We start from the raw sequence: 27,842 nt of genomic DNA on the forward strand, positions 1-27,842 counted from the left end.
GGAGGGGACCCGCTCTACATGGCGAGGAAAAAGGCGTCGTACAAGGATGGACGCATGGTGAGGTGGGCTGACAAAAAGGCGCTAATTTGCAGTGCCTGATATATTTCGGACACATTCAGCACACCTTTTGTCGGTCTAGAAAGTCGCAGGCCACAGCCTCGCCCCGGCCGGTGACAGCGCGGCGGCGAAGCTCTGGTGCGGTACTGTTCAGCAGTTTACTTGGTGACCGTGGCGCTGATTGCTTTCATATCAGTCCTCGCATGGCTCGTCTGCTGGCACACCCACATGTGTTGCAGGAGCGTGGCATGACCACCCCACGACCGGCGGTGGTTTATACGCCCTAGGGGGTGAACGCGAGAATACCGAGAAACTCAGCACAACTCATGTGCACGTTTTAGAAACGTCCCCGCATGACCACTGGCCCGCTCTCAATATGCTCGACACGACAAGGGAGGTGCCATGCGTGACGTATGACGTTGCTACGGAGCCACTCAGAGCACTGACCTCAGGCCTTGTAGTCTATGTCATTCTGGACATCAGTGTCCTGACGAGGGAAAGGCGGCAACTGACCACAGCCGGTGCCGTCCCGCGGCCATCAACGGCTGCCCACAATGCGACCTTGATGATGATGGTGATTGGCGTTATGGAGCGCGTCGGCCACCTACGCCATGTTGCGCTCTCCTCACCTATGAATTACACGGCGAGTCTGAAGTGCTACTGAGGTGAATGTATCACGTGGCTTCCCACAGCGGCCAACAGCAGTCGTCACGTGAGCCGGTCTCGGGATGTTCACCTGTCATTAAAGTCAGGGCGACTTCACGTCCAGACACGCTGCCTCCCGGCAGCTGGAGGTGCGTGCTCCACCAGAGCGCGCCCGACGGTGAGTACTCCGCTCCACCCATCACGAGACAGCTGATTTTCTCGCACGCCACCCCTGTGACGAGCGTCCTATGTTCTAATGACACAGCGTCGACCGCCGCAACGGTGTGCGTCGCGACCGCGGCACGCCGTGTCCCTGCCCACGTCTGCTGCCGCCACCACAAACGCCCGTCAGGCTCGAAAAAATATGTATTCATAAACATATAGAATTTTATACATTCGAGGTAATGAAGCCAAATAAACAACTTAATATCAGTCGCGATTAAAATGTGCAAAGGGCGAGGAGGGTAGCTCTGCGCCAGCGGGGCGACTGCGGCGGCCGGCGCCCGGTTCGGCCAGGTCGGGTCGGGTCATGCCAGACTGCGAGAACACTGCCGGCCAGCCAGCCGGCCTGCGTGGGCTAAGGCACACTCGACCGCCGGCAGCGGCGGGCGGCCAGCGGCGGCGGCGGCGGCGGCGGGCGCGGCGCGCGCACGAACCGCGCCAGCGACCGTAAAGCAAATACCTACAACGAATGCTGCTCAGGGATACCGTCCGGTACACGTGGCATTAAATGCACAGTCTATGCCCGATCCTGAGATGCGCGTCCCTCTGCCGCCGCCCAGAAGCTAGATTTCGCTCCTGCAGCAGGAGTGTCCCATGATCCGCGATGGCGGCACGCGCCGTCCACGCAGCGCCCGAACAGACAACTATTGCAGTGGAACGCGACCAAGCAGGACAATCTCGAACGGCGGGTGGCGCCGCTCTGGCGGCCCTCGCCAACACCGGCGGTGCCGACCGCGGCCGCCAGGGGCACTGGCGTCGCCCACATCACAGACAATGCACTCGCGGACCGAGCGCGCGGGTCGACTAGGGGCGGCGGCACGCTCTCGCTCGCTCGCTCGCTCGCTCGCGGACGTCCGCCGGCTCAGCAACACTTCCCGCCCGCGTGGTGAGTCTGTTTCTCCTGCGGGAACCGGTCGGGGATCTCCACGTTGTCACGGCCGGGCGACTTGGCCAGGATGGCATCGGCCAGCTCCAGGAACGCGCGCTCGATGTTGATGTTGGCCTTGGCCGACGTCTCCAGGAAGCGGATGCCGTGCTCGCGCGCGATCTGAAACGGCGCGGCCACTTCAGGAAGAAGGCGCCGCAGCCACCGCGACATGTCCGGCCTCGAGACTCAACTGAAAGACCTTACTTTCATGTCACGCGCCTCTCGCTCCTTTCACTAGACCGCACGCAAATAGAACGCCGCGAACAACGTGCATGCAACGAGACTGACACATGGTCTGATTGGGCACTTACAGTGCCTGGCAGGTCACGTACGTACCGATTCGCCCCGCTCCTTCGTGATCATCCTCTTGTCTTCGATGTCGCATTTGTTCCCCAATATCATCTTCTCTACGTCTTCGTTCGCATGCTGAGGGCAAACAAGAATGCAATGGTTCACAGCAGGAGGTGGCACCGCCCGTTAGTCACGACTTGCTCCTGCCTTTTTTGGAAACCCATGCATTGGGTTTTTGCAATCTGAGCAGAACATGTAATTACTTCTGCAGCATACAGCAGAAACTATCAGCCTGTTATTTACACGCGATATCACTATCAGCCTGTTATTTACACGCGATATCACTATCAGCCCACAAACGCTTACGTCCCGTTCCTGCACCAGGCGGAAGCATGGGAAAAATTTTGTTTTGCTTTGACGAACAAAGTCGCGTGCACAACAACGTGCATTGCAAGGCACGGACAAAAATGGTTTGACGAAAGCTCACAGACAAATTCACTTCACAATGAATCGTCCATTTCCATACAGAATGGAAGCATGTTGCATGAATGGAAGCATGAGGCCGCGTGCAGCTCACGAAGACACCCATACGAAAGCACTTGCATGTGCAGAAAGCCGGCGACGTACACTTGCCTTAGGCCAGCCTTAGGCCATAGACCAGCATCAAGATCGCACAACGCACATAAATGAGCTACAAAGAGCCACATCCAGTCACTACCAGTCACAGCCAACCACCTGATACCAGCCAACAATAAAAAAGAGCAGACACCACGTCCAGCCAGACGGCCCGGCCGTGAGAACCTCGCAAACAAGCTGTCCTCAATCCACGGAAACAAAGGTCAAGTCCCGGCGCTACGCGTAGCTGGGATTTATCGCGCACCCGGACTGAGTCACGCCCCGCAGCAGTGAGTCACGAACGACGCTGCACACGCCCCGCGCCGCTCAACCCAGCTCGGCAAACAAGGCGGCGAGTCCCGTACGTACGTCGTCAATGTTCCGCAACCACTTGGCGATGTTGTCGAAACTCTTCGGGTTGGTGATGTCGTACACGAGCATGATGCCCATGGCGCCCCGGTAGTAGGACGTGGTGATGGTGTGGAATCGTTCCTGGCCGGCCGTGTCCCTGAGCGCCACGACAGTCACGTGACCACGTGGCGGCAGGCCTCGCCCGCCGCGTGGCGGCACGTCCCGGGCCGACGGCAGCACGCGCACATCGCACGACACGCCGGGGTGAGGCCTGGGTACTATGATACTGAATGTATTTGTTCCCCAGCCCCATAATCTTGCCACAAACAGCCGAACAATTAGCGACATTAGCCGAATGGCACAAAGCGACTCATTTGAATGCGTCAAAGCGACACCTAACATTCCACTGGCAGGGACACGCTCGAGAGTCGATCTGTCATTTAAACAGGTCAACGAGGGATCCCGAACGACTCACCATATCTGTAGTTTGATTTTCTTCCCTCGAAGTTCAATCGTTTTTATCTTAAAGTCGATTCCTGAAACACGAACGAACATTGTTTCGCAGAGCGGTCACACCACTGGGGGCTATCACAACAATCCTCGCTAACGAATACGCAGGCCCATTAACAACTTCACATCCGCACATCACGCCCACAGTGCGCCCGGACCATCCGAGCAAAGCTGTGCACGGCAACGGCACGCACGAACGCCACCAGCGGTGCGCTGATGGTGATAATCGGGGATTTGGGGCGCGGCAGTCGCCCGCTGCCCCGGTAAATGTTTCCAAACCGCTGACCTCAGCCGCCGAGTGCGTCGGCCGGGCGTTGCCGCCGACGTAAAGATTTCCCTAGCGCTCGATGTATTTGCATCGCAAACTAGATCGCTCGATACATTTGCATCGCGAGCCAGATGATAACTGATGATGGCAACGACCATGCAAAGGGGACGAAACCTAAACAACATGCCCTTTCATTTTACTCGGTAGGCAGGGCATGCGATAGGTTTTCGCAAAAGTCGCAAATAAATTGTGAAGTTGTGAGCATCCTATCATATTACCATAATATCAAAACTGTTAAGATTTCAGAAACCACTTTTGCAGGTGGCCGTTCATCGCTTTCCGTACTTTTAAATGGTCTCCCCTAAAACCTTAAATTTCTGTGTGAACCAATTTCCTACTTTCTTAAATTTCATTTTCAGGCAGGCATGGGGACGAAGTCAACTGCCTGGCTTCAAAGCTAAGCCAAAGACAGTGACACAAAGCCGAAGCCAGAGCCGAAGCTGGTGGCTTCGAAAGTTGGAACTCCGAAGTCCAAGTCAAAACAAGTGGCTTCGGATTTCTAATAAGCGAAGTTGACCTCAAAGCCAGTGGCTTCGAAGTTTGAAGACGCGAAGACGCAGTAAGCGGCTTAAAAAAATACTGAACGCGAGGCCGAAGTCAGCCCATTCAGTTTAAGATGACGAGAACGAGGCCGAGGCTGAAGCCGAAGCCGAAGCCGAATCTTGCACGCAATGTTGTTTTAAGAAACCACAGCCATTTCACGCCTACTACAATGGCGTGGGATCAGGCAATATCAGCTTTTGCGTAATGATGGAGACAAGTTGTTATCATTACAGCTTGGTGATTTGTTTCGGAGCACAATCCTCTGCTATGTTAAGACGTACACAACGTTTCGGACGGCTCTTTCTCCTGCCGTCGTCAGGTGTTGATTGACCTCGAGATCGACGTGCTGGCTTGGGCTTCCAGCCCTGTATCCGTCGCAGCCTTGAGAAGCTTCAACCCATTCAATGCAATGTGACAACTACACATGGTAAACGTCGGAAACGCCAATGCCAACGAGCAGTTATAGTTGTGCGTGCCTGAAAACGGCACATCAATCAAAAGCAAACTCGTGCTTAAACTCAAACGCGGGTATGCTTTGCCAGTGCTGCATTTTGGCACAGCTGCACCCATGGGATACGTCCCATCCCACAACTGCCTACGCCGCCTACATGACCAGCTGCACCCGCGGCTCTCCGGCCTGGGCGGGCACTGGGCACGGGTACCTTGTAACGTTCGGTCTGCGGCCGCCCGACGCCCCATGACGCAGTGAGCAGTGGCTGACTTGTTATCTCCTTGGGCCAATCAGTAAGACTGGCAAAAATGGTGGCTTTTAAGATGATATCAGGCTGCTGGTAAGACATAACATGCCATCACATTCCTGATCTCAGCATCAAACAATCCTTGTCCAGGTGTCTTGACACACCTCCTGAACATTCTGCTGGTTCACTGGTCTCACCATACTGCAGAATGACAGTGCAAAATCTCTCAGTTGCTGGATGCCCAGAAGAACTTTTACCATGACATCACTGGTTCACAGGATATTGCAAAAGATCATGTTTACTTTTCCCTCCTCTGATTGCCCATGGAGATAACCTGCTGGTATGCCCCTTAGGCATGCATACAGCCCATCTGCAGACTTCAACAGCTGACAAACTGCACATTGCTGTTCTTGTCACTGAGGCTTTACAATGCTCTTAGCTGCTGAGGCTATATGACATTACAAAGCATTGCCTGCCTCTCACTCTGGCATAAAGGACAGGCACTGCAAGAATCAAGCCCCAACCCAGTATCTCTGGTTTCCCACATGTGCAGCAGTTAATGCAGGCATGTTCACCACTACAGTATGGGCAGCCACCCAGGGATACTGTACATAGGCCTAGGGTGCTGGTTAGTATTGATTGTTGTCTTAACAGATGGTACTGGGAGCAGGTAACTTATTTTTTGTGGGAAGTAAGCAGAACAGCTGAATTATAGATGATTAGGCTATAGTAATCTTCTGCATGGTCACACAACATGCAGAGAGCAAAAAATGTACCTGTAGGATAAAAAACATTGATGCTAAAATCCATGTTTACACAAAATAAGTTAAGTGGCCATGAAATGGCTGATGTATGTTGTGTTATCATACAATTCTTAATCACTTCACTATCTGTCTACTTTTTTGCATGACTTGGCCTCCTGTTATCTTTTCTTTATTCTTGCTTTCATCATGTATCAACCATTCTACATTCATGCCAGTCTTACACCTCAGTGCAGTTTGTCAACATAAGTTGCAAGTCCAGCAAGAATAATAGCCAAGCTGCAACCAAAACAATGCAAAAGGCAGGTTTTTCCACCAATCTTGCCTGCTGACCTGATCTGATCTTTCCTCTCAAAGCTATGGGGAGAGGACTGGAACCCTCTCTCTCCCCCTTCCCCATATGAATAGAAGTTAACATCTCTGGTTTATAGCATATTCTTTCAAGCCTTAAGTCATTTCTATCTCAACTATGTTTGTCTAGACCTTCATCATAACAGAGAGCTTTCTGCCCAATGACTGAGACACTATGACAGGCATATGACATGGCATGTGATATTCAAGGTATTGTTGACTAGATCAACAGAAACCAATCAAAATTACCATCAGGCACCCATCACAATACAGTATATCAAATAACACACAAGAAGAGTACATCCTGTTTCAATTTCTAGTAAAGAAATCAGTGGTTTGAAATGGCTTTGACTTACAAGATGCATCAGAAAAGGTTAAGTTGCTTTTGTTGGTCAGTTGTTCAACTTGATTGGGCTGGCAATGGTGATTTAGAATTGGAACTCAATGATAGTGAAAATGCATGGTATTATGCTCTTTTAAACTGGGTAGCAGATACCAGAAATTCTCCTAACTTTGTCCACTAAATTTTAAGCCAGTGCAGCTACTTATACATGCACTTGACTAACTGCTTGCCAAAAATATCACTAAGGCACAGAAGTTTTATCAAATGGGTATCAAAAGAGCAACAACTGATTGGGCGTTGTCTCTGCTTTGTACTGCAAATCTGTAGGACTGACTCATAACACCTTGGCCATCCAGTGCAAATTGCTAGGGAACTTGTGTGGCAATTATTCTTAGTGCAGCGGAAGGCATTGCAAACAGCAATGATTCATATTCAATACATTTTTCACCATTCTAGAAATGCCAATTGATCCGTTAACCTCGCAAGAAAAGACACAGATCGCCGAACTCGAAAATGACGGGGAGGGGTCGGACAACGGATACACTTCCGGCGCAGACGGCAGATAGAATCAATGCCACTCCTTCGGGAATTCAGTAGTGAGCTCACCTATCGTCGAAATAAACGTGTGGTTGAACGCATCATCTGAAAATCTAAAGAGTATGCAAGTCTTCCCAACACCGGAATCTCCAATCAGCAAAAGTTTGAACAACAGGTCATAGCTCTTCTTCGCCATTGTCGACGCTTGTTGCAACTGTAGAGATGGACAGCTGGTTTTTACTTGGTAGACTATCACACACTTTCAATAGTCAAATACCTGACTTTGCCATTTTGAACTGTGTAGCATTATGTTCTAAGTGCCGTTCTAGAACATTTAATGGATTTGAAACACTTTTCTGATACACCACAGCTTTTGAGAAGTTCATTATCAAACAGTAAGGATGAAGCAAACGTGATTTCAGTTATGAATACTTTACAGTAGCTGCTGGCCATTATTACTCAAGAGCTGTAAATAAATGCTTCACATTTAAGCGCGGACGAGGTCAAGGTATGCAGTTTTGAAACCTTTACACCACATGGATTGTAGGTATTCTAACATTTTTAATGTTTTCACTATCGTCGTTGAAACATAAACGAGCATAAAACAACAAAATGTTGTCATCACTCCAGCTTTTATTACGACTCAATAGATGGCGATAAATTCAACTGTGGCGTTTGTGATGAAATCGAAACGAGGGTTTGTTCAAATGTTTGTGATTTGCTGATTGGGGTGAATTTTGATCGCGTGGGCGTGATTTGACAGTGCGGCCTGGAGGATAAGTGGGATAATTGGTATGCAGCAAAGGTGGACTGAAGGCAATGTACGTGCATGTACATTGGTAAGGAGGGTGTTTCCCAAAAAATTCGCACGAGAGACGAATAACCATGTATTTCAGTCTGGAAGTAATGACATAAAAACAACAACAAAAGTCAGTCTGGGAACTGTATATTGGCTACAACCTAGTATGTCAAAAATATGCATGCTGCACTGCACACGTAGGTGACATTGATGCACCCAACCTGCTGCAGGTCTATGTTAACTCAGTTTAGACTAACAGTTTTATTTTTTCAAATTTGTCTCCCCCAAGACATTTTTCATGCATTTCTCACAAAACCATTGCCTCATTCCTATTATTTGAGACCTCTGATATGCATACCAGATGGAAAAAAGATACACATTGTAATGCTAAACATGGCTGATGTGGCAATGTTATTTTTGCACACAGTTGGTGCCACTTTCAGTGCATAAAGAGCTAATGTTTCGAGGACTGTGATGCTGCCAAGGTAGTTGGAGACAAAGCCGCATGGAAAATTGGTTGACAAACAAATGAATGATAAATTCAGCACAATCAGCCTGCCCCAATTTGTGTATACTGATGTTGCATAGGCATCAAGCACACTGGATGCATATTTTCTAAACTGGTTGCTGTATGCTGAATTTAATGGTAGCAATGCACCAGACTTGGTTTACCTGTGCTTTCATGGTACAGGCACTGCAACTTTCAGCATAGTTTTGCTACTGTGCCAGTTGTGGTATGGTATGTATATTTCAACATACCTTTAACTTGAAATACTTTATGTTTTACTACTTTGCAGCTGTTCAAAGTTGTTCACTACACACAATTCTTACTGTTTATATGGCATCTGTGTACTGAGTCCGGAGTTTCCTTGCACCAAATACAGATCAAGCCTTATTGCACAGCATCCAAGTCATGTTTACATGCTTTTTTGTATTCTTGCTGAAAGTACTTTAGCACCTTTATAATTCATTGAAACATTCACTCTTTATCTGCCAAAGTGCTTGGCAACCAATGTCAAACTCTGGGCCCTGAGATTTTCCCTCTTTTGCATGTGAGGATGCTGCTGCTACTGCTACACCAGCTATCCCCAATAATAGGTGTATTCTCAGACTAGTGTGCAGTCCTTGGGTGTTAAAAGTTTCACTATGCTGTGATGTATCAATACAGGCTGTGTCATGAACTAGGACTGTAGGAAAGCTTGATCTTGTCTGTGAATTTCTTTGGTAATCACTTTCACATCCATGACCTTGTAATTAGTTATATATAGATTGCTTGGAGCCATATAAGCAGGCTTTTTATGAGAAACATATATAAAAATGATGTTTTCAAAACCTAATGCAGCAGTTTGTTGTCGCCAACTCACAGGTCTCAAAGCTCATCAGACATGTCACAGCTAGATCCAGCTGCCCTTCTGAGCACTGCCAGACATGAGAAGTCATTGAGTTTGCTCACCACCAGATTTGTGGCACTGCTGCAGGAGTCAGCTGATGGAATCTTGGACCTCAAACAGGTGGGTTTTGGCTGGATCTGTGGAGAGAACAGGTATCAGTCAAAGACTTAGGTACTTTTAATCATTAATTTAGCCTTGTGTATCAAAATAAGAAAGATAGCAACAGACTCACCTGGATGAAAGCTACAGTTGGAGCAAGGGCAAGCTGAGGTGAGGTAAGCAAGGGCAAAGCTACAGTAAGGGCAAACTGAAATCTGGATTGTGCAGTGCCCTGCCACATCACAGTGGTTGTGATAGCAGACAAAAATAGAGAAATCAAGCTAAATCATCCTCTTCCAATTACAACATGTACTGTTCATGGTATGCATAATGTATGTGAGTGTTGTATAAACTTACATTTTTTCAGCACTCCATGTGTCATGTTTTGTATGTCAGTGGTACTGTCCCTCCCATATATCTGGGAAGCAGCTTAAGTATATGTGCCTCCTTCTCTGTCAGCCTACTGAATTATGCTGACTGCTTTTAGAACATGGGAACTGGCTGTAATAAGAGAAATGCCTAAGTTAAAAATATGCATGGTCAATTACCCATGAGTCAGAACCCTCAAGTTCCAGTGCATGTCTAGTGCATCTTCATCTTGGACAGAAAAAATAATGTCTGATGAAATCATTTAAAACATCTAGCATTAAAAAATAGTTTTTGATCACTTGAATTGCTAGCATAGTAATGTCCATGCTGAGCAGAGTGTGTCATGTGAGCTCTGACCTTGCCATCTAGTCATGAAATTCTGGGTCAAGGATAGCATTCTGCATCAACAACTGGCAAAAGCTGAATGTGCTACAATACCTGGCATGGGCTGTCATCTGTGGTGTCACCTGGCCTCAGACAGCTGCAGCCACCAGCCACATCCCAGTGAGGGGAGGGGGGGGAGGGGGGAGCAAAAAGAGGGGACCTAAAGCAGCTTGAAACCCTGCCCACCATGCCACAGTGGGGTAATCAAGCTAGGTGCTGTGACCAACTAAGCTTTTCTTGAATTGCACACTCATCCAGATGGAACCTGTTTTACCTCTCCATTAGACCTAATTGTGTATCATGTGAACAGGAGGAATAAACCTGTGTATGTTTAGTTATGCTTAAAATGTTTTTCCATCAGCAATAACAAACAAGTCCTATCCCACTTAAGTTGTGAAAACAACCAGCACATGCAATATTGAATTTTCATGCATATTTCCATGTCCATCCATGGGGGACCATTTCAGTCTGGGGTTTCTGTAACGGCCCTGTTCTTATATTTTTGGTCTGTCTAAGCCCAGGATTTGTTTGCACGCCTTTGGGTCTGTTCTTTGACGCTTTGGAAGCCTTCCAGGCATTCTAAGCTGATAATGAGTGAACCTGGGTGAACAATACAGTTTGACTAAGTTTTTAATAGATGCGACTCAGAAATTTTGTATTCCTTTCCATCATTGTTCACAGTATTGACCGACCATATGTGTTCATTCCAGAGGGTTTATGGTTGCCTCTGAAGGTGGCACCTACTTTGAGGTTCTGGTGGTCACATCACTACCCAGTGAGATCATGTCCCTCAACTGAAGTCTACTGTTCCATTATTTCAGGCTGCAGATATTCTGGAAGTCCACCAGAAGAGGCGTATTTATGACATCACGAACGTCCTCGAGGGCATCGGTCTAATCGAGAAGAGAAGTAAAAACAGCATAGTTTGGAAGTAAGACTAATGACCTCTCAATGTGATGTGACACTGCTGGAATTCACAAACGGTCAATGCCCATGCAATTGAAGCCAGGAAATATTGTCATGTTTCGTCCTAAGTATTGTAAATTTGATTATAATTGTTCTTTTTGACTGCATGACATTGAGGAAGGGTTAGTTTTGTGACATTCAACAAATGAAGTAACATTAGGTGAAGATAAAATTTGTGGTGGTTTTTAAATGTAACAAGTGTGTGAGTCTCTGACCTATTTTGTATGATATTTCAGAGGAGGGGGGCCTGGAACGAACACACAGGAGCTTCAAGAAAAGCTGTCATATTTGAAAGCCGACGTCGCCATGCTTGAGTCCAAAGAGTCCGTGCTGGACAAGCATAAGCAGGTATGAACCAGCTGTGAGCATTTTCGTATTCACAGAGATGACGCATGCCATAGATAATTGCACAGTCAGATGGTCTCGCGTGACATACCATTATCATGTATTTAGTATCCCTGTTTGTGGTGTGATTTTTCACTATTTGGGGTCTAAGTTTACATCGTTTTGGTCTCGACACGGTTACCTGGCGGGTTACAATCCACTTCTGCCATAATAATATGCTCCGTCTAGTATCGCTTCTGTCCATCGCGCGGCTGTCGAAGACAAAGCCTCGTTTGGGCGTTCAAGGTCTTTTAAGTCGGAAGGCTGTCTGCTGGGATCAATGCTCTGCTCCTGCTAGGAAAAATGACACTGGGAAGCGTGTTATGTTGACCCTGTGACGGTTCCCGCTGTGAGAGAGCGTTCCGTCCAACGACACGCCCTGTGGGCCGCCCCGTCGTGTCATGGGCAGCTGCTATGTCTCTGCCGCCGTTGATCGGTCGGCGCGGCCCGTGGGCACCGTTGAGGCTGGGCTGACGACGACCGGTGGCGGTGCCGGCAGCGGTCGGTAACGGCAGCCGTGTGGCGGGCGCCGCGCGCGCGGGCGTGACGGCGCCCCGCTCTGTTGACCGGCTCTCCAGGGGTGACCGGCCGCCAGCGTCTCCTGGTGCGTGCCGGCCGACCTGGAGTCAGGGCGGTGTGATGGGGCGCACGGCCACGTCGACGTCCTTCCGTGGCCGTTTTGTTAGACGGTGCGCCTGTCAGTGATCTCCTCAGGAGCTACCTGAGGCCTTTGGTGTCAAATACCGGGTGTTCGACCACCATTACCACCGTCCCCTTCCCTCACCTCCCCTCACACACTCCACCGCCCGCTCCGCCAGTTCGTGCTGATGAGCATCAAGAACATCACCGAGGACCCGGACAACTACCAGCGGGCGTACACGTGGCACGAGGACCTGTGCGGCTGCTTCGAGGGCGACACGCTGCTGGCGGTTCAGGCGCCCAGCGGCACGCAGCTGGAGGTGCCGCCCCCGGAGAAGGTGCGTGCACGCGCCGGCCGAGCCCCACGGCCGCGCCCGAACCCGCGACGGCTAGCGAAGGAGAAGGGGGAAGGGGCGGGGACATTTTAGGCCAGAGAGCGAGCTTGTAACGGTTTGTGGTGAAGTTGATCTGGGAGTGTGTGATTCAGTCCGTGCTTAAACTGGTGTGTGGTTTGCGTGGGTTTGGGCTGCGTAGGCTGCACAATGCGCGTTCGGCGCAGAAGACCTGCCAGGTTCTGATAAACTGACCTGATCTGACCTGACCTGACCCGCAGGACCCCGAGATGGACGGCGACCGCTATACCATCCACATGCGCTCGTCATCGGGGCCAATCTACGTGCTGTACGTGAACCGGGACCCGGAGGGCACGAGCCCCACCTCCGTGCAGGTGCCTCCGCCGCCGACCCTCGCCGGGATCAAGGTCAGTACCCGTTCAGAGGCGACAGGCAGGTCAGGCCGGCATCGGCTTATAAGTGGTTAAGGTTTCGCGAGGCTTGCTCGGTGCGTGTTGGGTCGATCGAACGGCCTGCTGTAGGATGATTTTACTTGCAAATGTAATTGTTTACCATGTTTGAGCGCAGTGTGACGGCTTACGACTCTGACTTGCAGGTGGGATTATTCACTGTGCTTAATTGCAGTGTAACTTCGCCGCCGATTTGGGCAATGTTTGCCTTCGCGTTGGGCGCGTTCCATTGATTATTTTGTGATATGTATATGTGTATATATATATATATATATATATATATATATATATATATATATGTATGTATGTATGTATGTATGTATGTATGTATGTATGTATGTATATAACAGCAGTGCCATCGTGCTTGGAACGAGTCCGCATTGCCGTGATGCCATTTGACGTCCGTCGTAAACCGCTTTCTTCCGGTGTAGCATTCCATGCAGCTCTGGAGGTTGTAAATGTCTGTGTTGCCTTGCGCGCAGGAGGAGCACTTTTCCGACATCCGGATGGGCAGCACAGCAGCGCCGTCGTCCGGCGCGGCGCACCATCCGGTCAGTGCAGCGCCCGGTCACCGCACTGGAGCCACCAATGCGGCGGGACGGCGCTCTGGTGTGATGCCGTCGGCCGTAAAGCCGACGGCTGGCCGTGTCCGCGGATGCTGACTGGGCCGTGTGTAGACGGGTGGAGGCGTGCTCGGGGAGTCCAGACAAGGGTCCCAGGTCGGATTCGACTGTTTGACGCGGGTGTGGTGGGCTGAGCCGGGCGTCGTCGTCGTCGTCCCCGTCACACAGCAGGGGCGCGGGTCTGGTTTGAAACGTCTCGCTTGCTGTGGTTGGCTCCGCCGCTGACTCGTTGCAGGATGTTGTCTCCCGTGGGGTTCTTCCCCCATTGCAGCTGTCCTGCCTCGTCGGCTGCAGGAGTGAGCCCGACCGTGCTTATGAGTATTTGCTCCCATGTTTCGCGGCCTCGCCATGCCTCGCGCCCGTGACCTTGCGTTGACCCCGCCTCCGTGTGCCGACAGCCGTCGGAGGCGCCGCGCCGCTCACCGCGCCGGGCCGCCGCCGACGCGTCGGCCGCCGCGGCTGCCGGCCAGCCTGGCGGCCCGCCGGCGCCAGCCGCCGTCACCGGCGCCGCCTGGCCGTGCACGCCGCCCGGAGCGCGCGCGCCCGGCCCGCCGCCGGCGGCCGGCGCCGGCGCCGCGCCGCTGCCGCCGCCGCCCCTGCCGCGCTCAGGTGAGCACGGTAGACAGCGGCACGGAGCGAGCGCTGGGCTGTGGCGCGCCGCCGCACGGTGACGTGAGAGTCGGGTATGGCGCGGGCACTGTGCCTCCGGGCTGGTTACATGCTGCAGCGGTCGTGTGTGGGTCATATGTGTCGACTTCGGTTGCGGTGTCGGCCGGCCGCGTCGTTCCCGTCTCCCGCCCGTCTGGTCCGGCCGGGGCTGCACATATCCGATCCCAACAAGACCCGCCCGCTCTGATCAGTTTGCGTTGGAACAGGACGAGGGGTGTAGGCGGCGCAGGCAGTGGCGTAGACTGGTCCCGTAATTTAAAGGTTCGGTCGCCAGTGTGGCGCGCTGTGTTTTCATTAGCTCACTGCCGAAGCGAGCGAGAGAGGACGCTCGCGTCAGCGCCGCGGCGAACCATTGTCGAACGCCTGCGCTTGCTGTCGGCCGGGTCGGTCCAGCCCAGACTGCAGTCGGCGAACCTTACTCCACCGTGTCTGTTCTAGATGGGCATGAGCCTCTGCCGGAATGCATCTCTCCTTCTCCCCCGCATCCTTTCGACCACCCGTTGGACCCGGAGTCCCGTGAGTGTGTGCAGACCTCTGCTGCGATGCGGGGCGGTGCCGGCTTCGGCCGTGCGGACTGGTTTCCTTTTATCGACACCAGACGTCGCTGTCGTTATCCTGCTATCCTTTTCCGATGTGATCGTATTTAGGATCTGTCATGAAGCATCTCCTTAGATGGTGACTAAACTGCCTTAGGAGGCGCCCCTTCGTTAGACTTTCCTTTCTGTCGCAAAAGTGAGAAGGCCAAGCCGTTGACTGTCTCTTGCGACACCACGTTTTCTTATTTCTGGAACTTATCTATTCAGATATTTGCTATAAAGCCGAAGCGAGCGTAGGTGCGTGCCTCAGGGGCTCGCCCTCCCGGCTCATGGCGCACCATTTCCCGATCAGAAATGCTCGGGGAACCCTGCAGCATGGCTCGACAGCCAACGGCGCCGGCGCGCGGCCCTAAGTTGTGGGCTCGCGTTCGTGCCGTCGGCGATCTGGGCGCTGTGAGCAGCGAGCGACGACCGGCGCGAGCGAGATGGCGTCATGACCGGCGTATCTTCCCCAGCGGGACCGGCGTTCCACCTGACGCCGCCGGCCACCGACAAGGACTTCTGGTTCAACCTGGAGCCGCACGAGGGCGTGCTGGACCTGTTCGACGAGATCAACTGGCCGCAGGGGCTGTGACGCCGCCGCTCGGCCCGCCAGCGTCTTGGTACAAACCGGCCGCGCCGTCGCCAGCGGCCGCCGCCGGCCGCGCCAGCCGGCACACTTTATAGCGTTGGTTTTATGTCAGGGGGGGGGGGGGGGGGGGGGGGGGGGGGGGAGGTAGGGCGAAGAAGGGATGTCCAGCCGCAGACCGGAGCTGTCTGGTTTGCTGCTGTTTGCGCGAGGTTTTGGCATTCCTTTTGGGCGGTACCTGAGTCCCGTGTTGCCATTCGTTTGTTTGTGAACGCTTTCGCGTGCGAACGGCGAGGACGTTTCCCGTGTTTGTTTCATGCGAACGGCAGTATGCAAAATCGCTCCAAACTTGTCCTAGAAATGCTGTTTGTGGGAAAATTGCACCGAATTGTACAGTCGACTTGAAAGCGGCGAACTTCTTATTTGTCAGTTTCGTCTTTGGGTGTTACTCCACAATGATTCGTTACTGATGATCTGATGGCAACATAGGGCTCGCATTTGCGCCCGTTGCCGGCCATTTAGAATCACCTCGTCAAGGATGTCTTGCACTATGTATCTCGCTTGGTGCCCTTGCAGTTGCTCGTTCATTAACGCATTGTTCAAGCCTACAGTTGGCTGTTAGATGTGTTTCCTGGCCGGCCCTTGATTGATGCTGATTTCTGTAGGTCAGTGCGAGGCGACTGGATGTATAACACGGTCAAATTGTTGGTTTCCAATTACTCTTCTGGTTCCGCCGCTGTTGCCCTGACTGTTGTGGTGCCGAACACCGACGCCCTTAATATCCCCCGTCTGCCGCATTCGTGCCGCGTCGTAGCCGCCGCACACCATGCCTGGGGGTCTTGCCGTGGGGTGCGTCCAAGCACTGCCAAAGGACGGTCTGTTCACCTCAGCCACGTGAGAGGCGCAGCCAGCTGTCGTTCACGAACTGCTGACGCTCCTTCGTGCGCTGCATTATCTCCATTAGTTGCCATTTGATGCGTTGGTGCGCTGCCACGCGTCACGACGCCACGTGGGCTGAGGAATGGTGTGTGTTGGGGGGGGGGGGGGGGCGATCGAACGGGTTCCGGGTCGGGTGTGCGTCACTGCTGTATACTGTCGAGTACAGTAGGCGCCAACCTTAAATCGCTGAGGTAGCGTATGATATGTCCATCGTGTTTTACTCAATAAATGAGCACAGCCTGTAAGGCAGATGCTGTGTTGGTGAACAGCGCGGAACACTGGCGTGTTCAGCGGCGCGGACAGAGAGTGTCTGGCGGACTGCCTTGCCGCGATGTGAGAGCGGGCTCACATTTCAGGACCGACGCGTACGGCGTGGCCCGTCAGTACTGCTGACTGGCCAGTAGGGTCTGCCTGCGACGGGGGTGGTCGTCTCATTCTTTGTTTCTTTTGAGGTGCGGCCGCTAGCGAAAGAAGATCGGCAAACTTTATGTTGGGGGGGGGGGGGGCACACCCTGTTTTCAAGGTCATTCTCCCATGCATGAATTTGAAGCTTGCGCTGAATTTCACCAACACTGAAGACGGGTAGCGGCCCATGCCCCCACTCGGCACGCGAAAACACGTCGGGTTACAGCGTCGCGTGCCTCGCTATCCATCAACGGCTGGTCCGGTGCGGTCAGCTGTCTGAAATCAGATAACTGGGCTGAGCGCTGTTCAGACTACCAAAGCGTGCGTCAGCGGTGTTGCAGCGGAGTAGACCGGGTAAGCCATGAGCTCCGCTTGTGGCTCAGGAGGCTTACGTCAACACCGCCTGCGCGTGGCGATGACTGGAGGAAAAAGTGCCCTTTGTAAAGGTTCTTCCCGCTTTTTGGTCGTGCTTAAACCCGTGAGCATTGTAATGCTCAGGGCTTGAGTGCCCCTGTCACAGCGCTGTTACTCCGACTCTTGTTTGGAATACGTCGCGTTCTCTCCTTTTTTTCTTTTCGCCTGCGGCCGGCCAGATATACGACCGGCGCGCGCCTCTGCTCACGCCCTCGTGGAAGCCTCTGAGCAGTGTAATCATGGCTCGAGTGGTCTGACCTCGGCGACCTTGGCTGGCGCTGCACACGTCGAAGGCGGGGTCCCCGGTGCTGCCAGATGCGCTCTTGCTCGATCATCATGGGGCCGTCGTGAAGTGAAAGATAGCCCACACTGAGCCCAGCTTTGGCAGCACAAAGTGATGGAATTCGCTTCACTGGCCAATATCTCCCACAGCACAACGAAACTCTAACAGGCAACATATCACTAATCGCGAAGGCAATGGTGCACACGAAAATCGTCTGCCTTGTCAATTGGAAAAGTTATAGACTATAAAAGAAGTTGGGGTGGTCCTACCACTTTTTCAAATTGCCTCAGACCGTCAATCGATGTTTCATTAATTTGGCTGAACATGCCCTATGGGCCAGTCCTGTTTCAGGGGTCTAATCCCATAAGGAACGGATGTAACGGCATTTCCCATTTAGTGATGCACGTTAGTACGAAGGGTTATCAGTGCTTTCATATAATATGCATCTCGGCATATGACTGTCGTTACATGACTGAGAAATCCAGCTCTATTGTGTTCATATGGGGTCTTTTTGAAACGCTAAATGTCGATGACACCTAGAGTGTTTGTCAGCCAAGTTAATGAGCATAACTGGACGGTTCAATGAGCCAATTGCGGAGAAAATGTTGGAGGCGCCCGACCAGCATGATGCTTTGAGCTGTTTTGACCCGCACGTTGCGTGCCTGTGGGCTTAAAAGTGGGACATCTTCTGGCATGAATGACGTCAGTACAAAGGAACGTTTGTGATTGGCACAGCAGGAGACAGCGGCCACTTCACCGAGAAGTGCATGGGTTGAAGTCTGAACCAGCGCGTGACTACAGACCGTGCGATACTTCGCTTCCCAAAACCAAAGTGCGCTTTAAAAAGAGTCATTGTGCTTAACGCCCAGGAGAGAAATCAAAGCCATAGTATAATGTTTCATTGAATTCGCGGGGCTGCACAATTCGCGGGGCTGGCAACAAAATTCGCGGGAAGACTAAGACTTCGCATTGAACCTCCAAGTCGCGTGTCTTTTTGTCTAAACAGCGGGTTTCAAGCTTTTTTAGCATTTACAACACAAACATTTTAACACATTAGTGTGTCGCGTGCCTAACAGAACACGCGCGTTGGAAAAAGCAAGGCAAATGAAATACATTACTTTCTTGGTGGTGAGCGGGAGTTAAATGAGACTGCAGACACCGGGGCGGGGGGGGGGGGGGGGGATCTTGCAGGTTGACGGTCCAGGTAGCCGAAGAAGGAAGGCGTGCACCAATTCGTGCCGCCATTCACAAAACTGGAGTTAACCCATCTCCTGATCTGCAAAGACGCGTTGACTGCGGCTACATGTGCAGGCCAAATTGTGGCAGAACGGGGCATCCAGTGCACGTACAGAAACCACCAACAGTACACGGACAGAATGAAAGCCGCGCTCGTCACGACAAAGCCATCCAAGACGCTGCGTCTCCAACTTAAACAGGTGTCCCGTAGCCTCCTGAGCATCGGGAGAGAACCGCGTGTAATGCTGGACGATGGAAGCCACCTTATTTATACTAGAAGTCAAGTGGCCGTCAGGTTAGACGTTGGCCAGATGGAGGTGCTGTATACTGAGACGTTGCCCAGATGGAGGTGCTACATACTGGGCCAGATGGAGGTGCTATATACTGGGCCAGTTGGAGGTGCTATATACTGGGCCAGTTGGAGGTGCTATATACTGAGCCAGTTGGAGGTGCTATATACCGGGCCAGTTGGAGGTTCTGTATACTGGGACAGTTGGAGGCGCTGTATACTGGGACAGTTGGAGGTGCTGTATACTGGGCCGGTTGGAGGTACTATGTACCGGGCCAGTTGGAGGTGTTCCTGACAAAACAACACCGTGACGTACTGGGTAGTCGTCATGGAAGGCTCCCGTATGGCCGGCTATCTCCCCAAAAGCGGTGTCCAGGATGGTAAAAACCCAGAGCGTGGATTTTGCGACCGGGGCCACAGGCTACCAGAAGTACAGCAGGGGTTGCTGACCCCTGCTGTCTGACCTTCAAAAGTATGTCACAATAGTAAAAATGTGTTCTGGCCGAAACCGGCGATCGCGCAATACGTGTGCGAGACACTGGAGCTCTTGGAGGGTCATACTTCTCCCAGAAGAAGTATGACCAAGCGCAGGAGATCCCCAAATCTGCCTCACTTTCGGCCGATCGAGACTTTCTAACATTGGTAGAACAGGAAATGTATAGGACGGCTGGGCAGGTTACCTCGTCAATCAGCTGAGGTACCTTATTGGCCGAATAACGGCTGCCATTGATGCGGAGGTACCGGGCAGCAGGCTGAGGGCAGGGGAGCATGTGCGTGCTGCAGCCCAGCATGAGGTAAGCCTCGTTCTAGTATGGATGTGCGACACTCATTAATACTCGTGGAGCAAGTCTTATGGAGACATCATAGAAAGAAATGCAATTCTTGTCGTTCGAAAATTGCCCAAAAAGGAGATGCTCGCCTGGTAGTTACTTGTCTTCCCCGTTGCTTTCCCCATTGTATGCTGTATCGCGGCAAGTGCCAGTCATCATTATACGCTGGATTATCCGATCGGCAAGTTAACGGTTGCGCCCATCGTATGCGTCACGCTGACAGGCAGACGACAGAAGAAGCTCGCTGGTGAACCAACTGCCATCGTTAGCGGAAACCGTCGCAAAAAATGACAGTTTATTGTAGATTGTTTTCATACATCAGTGCATTGTCATCCTCGCGGTTGTTGTCGACTCAGCAGTCTTATTATCTAGGCGACTGTAAGCACATCCACGGCTTGCACCCGCTACAGGACTGAATAAATATGCTCTGCTATTTCTGTTCCCTCTACTCTCAACGTCCCTTGGCTGAACTAGACTGACAGATAAACATGCACACCTTTTTTTCTCTCTTTTTTTCCTCAAACGTGTCTGCATTAACTACTGCGCGTCTGCGAAACCATAGGTACGGGCTTTGATTTCCCGCGGCGCGCGGCCGTCCTGCCAGGGTGAGAGGGAGGCAGGCGACGCGATGTAGCCTTAGCAGCTGAGCGCCTCGCAAAGCTCCAACGACGACGATCTGTGGGAATAATGAAGTGCGGTGCCATTCTGCTGACGCCACTGACTGGCAGGCTTGCACGTGTGTGCTCCACTACCAGAGCTGTCCCAAGACTTCAATGTACGACTGCGCATTCCCTGTTGCCGCGCGGGAGACATCTTCCTCCATGGAGGAAGGAATGATTCGTAATAAACCCGGAATGATCCGAAAGACCTAAGAGACTGCAGAGTGGACCATGGTACAATAATACCTTAGACGTTGCCATCTGTACGGTGCGCTGCATTAAGTGCAGCGGTCGCCGCGGTACGATATCGGACCTAATTTCTTTACAGCGCACGTTGCTTTTTAGTTCACGTTGCCACCGATAAAAATGCGCGTTATCAGCAAACCACGATGATCTTGTGGTTAATGCTTGGTCTTGTTACCAAGCCACTGACATATTGACATCTGTTTCTCTGCGTCCTGGTTTCCGAGATAATGGAATACACCTGTAGGTGTAGTTTGATGTCCGTTATCAGTACGCTACACGATCCAGTGCTGCTCAGCCCGAGTTCTTGGCGGCGACGGCGAAGGCGGCATTGCTGCCATCCTAAATGGGCGTCTTTGCCCTGGGCTGAGGTGTTAAGATTGTGATCTGGGGAAGGTACGAGCTTCACAAAAAACATACAGACACGAAAGTCAGAAGTTTCTCACGAAATGAAACGATTTTCTCGGAGGCTTTGCCGCATAGAACAGCAGCCAGATAGCCAACGAATGTTAACGTGCGCTCGGGTGGGGGTCAAATTGGCCCCCGGAGGGTTTTTCCGGAATGCTTTCCGAACGACGCGGCGTAGCCGCGCTAAATTGCCTTGTTGGCAATCGAACAGCGGATCGTTTGGTGTCAAAAATTTAGATGTACTTTGTAAGGTCGCTGACCTGTGGCAGGTCAAAGTCAGGCCACGGTTTCAGCGAAGTCAATTTCTAGGGAATCGTTCAATCTGATGCAACAACGGAGTGTTAGACGGAGCCATACATCTCTGAGATACCTTCTTAGGTAACACAACAATAAATGAACAAATTACATTGATATAAGGTCTGGTATGAAGGTCACACCAAGGCCAAAACTAGCCTGTTCTATCACTAGGGCTTGCTTTATGAGATAGCTTCTGGTGCTCATTTCGAATTTATTGATAACAAAAACCGTATATTGCATCTTCTATGGACTTCTTAGAGGTCAGAATATGTGACTGACCTAAAATGACCCAGGGCAACATTTTGTTTTTAGGAACACACTGCCTAGTGTAATCTTTGTCGCTTATTCAAATGCAGAACTTAAAGCAGTCTTGTATGATTTTGGTCACCATGATCTGCAAAAGGTCAAACAAGCTCATTGACATTAAATGAACAGGTGATCTTTGGCTTAGAAACAGTTCTCTAGGTTATGAGGGCACTTAAAGAGACCAGCCTGGAATTTGACCTTGTTTGACCTTATTTGACCCAAAGGTCATGACCTAGGAGCCTTAAACTTTGACCTAAATGAGTTGACGTACAGATCAAGACACTCTGTGAATGTGGTGTTGCTAGCTCTCTTAGTTCCTTAGATCTCGGGGGGGGGGGGTCAAATTGACCCCCACCCGAGCGAAGAGTGTCCAGCTGGCCGCCCGGGCGTGTTATGAGTCAAATACCTATGTGCGTTAAAATTCCTCACTCTATATCATCGTAAAAAGTCATAAAATGTCTAGTGTCTGTACCACGAATAAGGTTAGCTTGTAATTTTGATCAATTATCATGCCTGAGATTGATGATACTTAGCAGCCAGTCGCACATCTTGTCACGAGTTTCTCGTATTCAGGCAGCTTCCCGTATACAAAATAGCTGAAATAAGAGTTTAGATTTCAGGAAGAAATTCAGAGCGTCGAGAGGGAGGGGCAGCGGCGCCACTATCCAAGTTTGTTCGTTCAGTTGACAACAGATTCACATTTACATTTTCATCGGCATTCGCCCCCGATAGTGGATTTTGGATTGACCTGAAAGCCTGCACACAGATGTTGTGTGACCTTTTGATGATGGCAAATACAAACACTGAAACTGGCGCGTAACATACTGTAGATCCTCCCTGTTACCAGTGAACGGGTCGTAGTGGGTCTAAGGCCATGCCATTAAAGCAGACGGCTTCGACTTTTGCAACAAACTTTTCAACATAGATATAGACCTCTTCAACATGAAGAACACAAGACCTGAAGAATACAAAACTAATATGAGGCCCACGGCAGGTCAAAGTTGCAAATATCGATCTGAAAATGCATCTCAATCAAACTGCCGACCTGGGAAACACATGTCACGTGACCTCCTTCTGACAATATCCTGGATTTGCCTATGGGTCAGTGGCAGTGACAGATACCGTTAATTTTTGGTACTCGTCCCCTTCACGTGGTGCGTGAATTGGTGATGGCGATTTGACGCTGTACAAACTGATTTCAGAACAGAAAGCTTAAATATAAACAAAACAGCGCGCATATCGCTCATTGCCGACACAAGTCATTTTGATCAAGACCCGTAAAGCAGCCAACTTCTATCGCGCTAAGTGTTATCTCGATCGCGCTAAAAAGACGAAATTCGCGTAAGTAAGGAAAAGATGCAAAATAAAATCAACCAAAAGTTTTTGTGAATTCCATAACAAACGCCGCTTCGAGTTCACTAGCAATCTGAGAAAATAGCTCCATTTTGATCCTTCACATCTTCAGATTAGCCCGACCGAGGTCGGCCCTCAGCCCAAAAATTAAGGGACCAAGCGTTCCTCCTGTTCTGTTTCCCTGACTACATCGGTGTTTTAAGGATCTGTTCAGTGAACGCACCTCACTCAATCAATGCCTCAGTACAGTTCGGTCGACAACGTTGCAAACTTCAGTATCTGCAACTTTCAGATATTTTCAGAGTTTCCACCTCCCTCGCTCTTGCCCTATTCCTCTCGCCCCCGTGAGCCATGCATCGCCGCACGTTGCACACCCTTGGTTTATTTCTAGGCCCAAGCACCCGGGCATCTTGGCACTTTGGCACCCAACCGCCAATTGGCGCGCGTGACGCTGCCAACCGTCAGTTGGCGTGCGGCGCGCCCCAGCTCTCTGGTGTGTTCGTTGAGGTCGGCGTGAGAGGGAGCTCGCGCCATGATCGGCGCTGTGGTATCGCTGCTGTGCTGGCTGCTCGGCTGGCTGCTGAGTCCCGTGTCGCTGGCCGTCCTGGCCGCCACCCTCGGCGCCGTCTACTACTTCCTCACCAAGGACTACGACTTCTGGCCTTCGCGCGGCGTGAAGGGGCCGCGCGCCAAACTGCCCTGGGGTAACGAGTTTGGTCCCCCATTTGTGACGTCGATGCTTGACTTTGAAGAATGGATCTACTACAAGCATGGTGGGAAGAAGTACTGTGGATACATGGAGTTGCACCGGCCCATTCTGTACATAGGAGATATGGATTTGATCCGCGCTATCACAGGGAAGGATTTCGAAACACTTCACCTCTCGAAGGGACGCATTGGTAAGCAAGCTGTTTGACGGCACGCTGTCGCTGGCAGATGGCAAGGAGTGGAAAGACCTCAGATCAGTGTTGGCGCCGAATTTTTCTGCAAGCAAGATGAGACTAATGCATCAGCCGAGCTTGGAAAACGCCATCAACCTAAGCGAGTTCTTGCTGAAAGAAACCAAAGAGAGGGGAGATGTCGAACTGCTGGATGCATTTGGTCGCTTCACCATGGACAATATTGCTTCGTGTGCTTTTGGTGTTACCTGCAACTCTTTTAAAGATCCGAACACAGAGTTTGCAACACATGCGGCTGAATTGTTTAAGCCACCAACAGGGTACACATCATTCCGCTTCGTTGCCTCTTTGCTGTTCCCAAAGTGGCTTTATGACAAACTTCCGGATCCCGACGAAGCAACAGGTGCCTTCTTCAGACGAGTCGTCAACATGACCATCGCATATCGAGAAGAGAATGGCTGCTCTCGTCGAGACTACCTCCAGATGCTGCTGGAGACCAAGGACAAGGACGGCAACCGCGTGCTCACAAATGACAGCATCGTCGCGCAGTCGGTGTTTTTCTTCGTCGCCGCTATGACACGACGGCTTCACATCTGACCTACGCTGGGTACTTGCTGGCCACCAATCCCGACTGCCAGAGGGCTGCGCAGCGAGAAATCGACGACGTGCTCGAGCGGGCACGGCGGCCCAGCTGACCTACGAAGCAGTCTCCGAGATGACCTACATGGACCGCGGTGCTGAGGCGAAACACTGCGGATCTATCCGCCTCCACACCATCTGGAGCGTACGTGCACCAAGGACTACGTCCTGCCGGGACGGACGTGCACATCCCCGCGTGGCACCGCTCGTCCAGATGCCGATATTGATGATCCATCGGGACCCGGAAATTCATCCGGATCCGCTGCGCTTCGATCCGGATCGCTTCCGCCGGAGGAGAAGGCGAAGCGCCATCCGTGCTCCTACTGCCATTCGGCAACGGACCGCGCAACTGCATGGCCTTGCGGTTCGCGCTGTTCGAGGCCAGGTTGCACTCATTGCAATTCTGCGTGAGAGCAACCTGAGGCCAGGGCCGCGCACGCCGCCGCCGCCCATGCCAATGAATACGACCGGTTTCTTGCTTTCACCTAAAAAGGGCGCCTCCTATGTCAAGGTGCTGCCCCGCCGCGAAGACTAGCAGGCAACAGAAGGGCGGTTGTTCTCGATAGTTTCCCACCTCGGGAGCAGGCGCAGACAGAGAGAAGAGAGAGAGAGAGAGAGAGAGAGAGAGAGAGAGAGAGAGAGAGAGAGAAGAGAGAGAGAGAGAGAGAGAGAGAGGAGAGAGAGAGAGAGAGAGAGAGAGAGAGAGAGAGGGGGGAGGGGGGGGGGGGGGGGGGGGGGGGGGAGGGCGGGGGGGGGAGGGATGGGAGCGAGAAAGGAGGAATATTTAAGTTTGCACACGGCTGGCTGTGTGTAGCCGCTTGTCCTCGTAACGACGAAAGTCTCGGATATCACGTGTATTCTGGCACCAGAAAGTGCATTGTTACTGTTGAAGTGATCCGCATAGGATTTACCCACAGAACCTAGAAGGAGCGGAGAGAGCATTAATTCCAACGCTATTACTTCTATGCGTGTACTAATTACTTAAAAATATTTTTTTACCAGGGGCTTAGTCCGGGTGGTCAAGTAGTCTTGGTAGCGCGGGAAGTATAGTCTATTCGGCCCGGGAAGGGAAGGGCGACTTGGGCTCCAACCCGTTGCCCCCCCCCCCTGCCCACACTTTGAGAAGAAGCTGTGCCAAATCTGGGGAGAAGCCCGCTTGTTGGCTGTCTTTAAGGGTAGGTTGTACCAGTTTTATTTTCGTTTGTTTTCAAGCCGGCAATTACGTGATATTTCTTTTGGATAGGAGTGTTACCGATTCTCATCAAGCAAACAATGCAGGGGGCAAAAATTTCCAGGGCTTGGACTGCTAATGCACTTGTGTGCGAGCCGGTCACAGGCATGACAAATTTCGCGCACCTAGTACTGTCATTTAATACTGCATACACAATAAATATACCAAAATAACTGCGTACTTCAAAGCTCTCACGATAACTGCCTTTAATTCGTTGGCCAGGGTCCCCTCTACGCTTGCTGGGCTACTTTGATGACTTGCATGGGACATCAAGACGTATTTGCTCACTCTTCTCACTTCGATTATGCGTCAGCCTTTAATCTGTGCACCAAAATTTCTTGGCTATCTTGGCAAAAATATCTTGGCAAAGACAAAAAACAAAAAAGGTAGCAAATGGTGATGAACGCTTACGTGGACGACAGCTCATTGTGAGATTTAGGTGACGCAATGGATGTTACCAGTGCATGTTACGACTCTGTGCCACGCAGGTATGATGTCATTCTTAGGGGGGGGGGGGGGGCTGGGGGGAAAAGTTCTCCCGTGTGGCTTGGTTTTGAGCTGAACTAGGCATTTTGGAGATCATTTGGTGCAGTTCACAGCCCCGCTTTCTTAAGGCCTAAAACGTCCTAGTTTCGGAGCTAGACGCCCGCGAAGATGTGCAGACTCTTGCAAGGTCATTCAGGCATGCATGGCGCCACAGCAACATCATCAAAATCCTGCCAAACCACGGGCGAGGCGGTGTTTAAGGCCAGAGAGAACAATACCATCCAGCCGTTAAGATCTGGCGTCCGTGAGCGCAATTTCCAAATAATGTGAACCTAAATTGGTTATAAAAAATGTTGAGCAAGCTATGCAGGCTTCAATCACGAAAACGTTTGTGCTACCTTAAATAAAAGTTGTACATGTTTTTCTGCGGTTTAGTTATTACGGACATAAGACAAAATACAATAACCGAAGAATAACTCCATAACCTAGTGTGTGAATACAAGGAAGCACATCAAATTCATGGATAGACATTCAAATTCATAGATAGCAAAAACACCACGAGAAAGGACCATACGTCTGCACATAACGATATCTGGCTCAGCGAACACTCCCAGCTCGTGGTACCATCGTCCGACGAATTTGGAGTACTGCAAGTCAGTGGTCAGTTCTCACGACTATTTCAGAAGTACCTAAACGTCGTACAAACGTTCCATGATGCGATCAAACAATGAAATATTGAGGAGCGTGTTTGCTAAATAGAGAAACGTTGTTGTCAACAAAAGCATTTTCCACTTCCAAGCACCTCAATGGTTATAAGTGAGCTCATTTCATCATATCCATTGCTTGCTTCAAAATTGTTGGTATATTTTTGCAGAATTCTTTCTTTTGTGCATGTTTGATTAAAAAGGACTGCTGGCTAGCATTGATGAGCTTTTTTTAACCCCATTGTTCGAGTTTCCGGTTTTTTACTTAGTCATTATATCGTCATCATTATTGCTTGCCATAATGTGCTATCGCAGTGCAGTTGCATTATCGTTTAGATTCAAAGGCAGTTCGTATGAAATAAAATATTTGTTAAGGCCAAGTATTCGTCATCTGTACCTTTTATAACAACCTTACTCGACACGTATAGATATGTAATATATACTTTTATACAATGATGTACAAGTATGTAATATACAATGTGCTTATATATATATATATATATATATATAGATATATATATATATATATATATCCCTCTGCCTCTTCATCTCTCTCTCAGTCCTCTCTCTCTCTCTCTCTCTCCCTCTCCTCTCTCTCTCTCTCTCTCTCTCCCCCCTCTCTCTCCTCTCTCTCTCTCCCTCCCCTCCTTCGCTCTCCTCTCTCTCTCTCCCTCTCTCTCTCTCTCTCTCTCTCTCTCTCTCTCTCCTCTCTCTCTCCTCTCTCTCTCTCCTCTCTCTCTCTCTCTCTCTCT

The 27,842-nt window shown here is 50.9% G+C and overlaps 2 protein-coding genes across 2 annotated transcripts; one reads left to right on the plus strand and one right to left on the minus strand.

Annotated features, from left to right (window-relative positions):
- Positions 1-1,050: 1,050 nt before the first annotated feature.
- On the minus strand, positions 1,051-7,385 carry LOC119094819 (ras-related protein Rab-10). The gene is made up of 5 exons (XM_037217744.1): positions 7,250-7,385; positions 3,585-3,645; positions 3,128-3,266; positions 2,189-2,278; positions 1,051-1,972 (listed from the first exon to the last, which is right to left on the minus strand). The coding sequence occupies exons 1-5, from the start codon at positions 7,374-7,376 to the stop codon at positions 1,787-1,789; spliced, it is 603 nt and encodes a 200-aa protein (XP_037073639.1). The 5' UTR covers positions 7,377-7,385; the 3' UTR covers positions 1,051-1,786.
- A 486-nt stretch (positions 7,386-7,871) lies between these two features.
- Positions 7,872-13,936, plus strand: LOC119094820 (transcription factor E2F4-like). The gene is made up of 8 exons (XM_037217745.1): positions 7,872-7,972; positions 9,346-9,490; positions 11,044-11,153; positions 11,425-11,536; positions 12,391-12,549; positions 12,825-12,971; positions 13,496-13,564; positions 13,931-13,936. The coding sequence occupies exons 2-8, from the start codon at positions 9,365-9,367 to the stop codon at positions 13,934-13,936; spliced, it is 729 nt and encodes a 242-aa protein (XP_037073640.1). The 5' UTR covers positions 7,872-7,972; positions 9,346-9,364.
- Positions 13,937-27,842: the final 13,906 nt, after the last annotated feature.

The sequence above is a fragment of the Pollicipes pollicipes genome, unplaced genomic scaffold (genome assembly GCF_011947565.3).
Source record: "Pollicipes pollicipes isolate AB1234 unplaced genomic scaffold, Ppol_2.1 Scaffold_401;HRSCAF=451_pilon_pilon_pilon, whole genome shotgun sequence".
Classification (NCBI taxonomy): domain Eukaryota; kingdom Metazoa; phylum Arthropoda; class Thecostraca; order Pollicipedomorpha; family Pollicipedidae; genus Pollicipes; species Pollicipes pollicipes.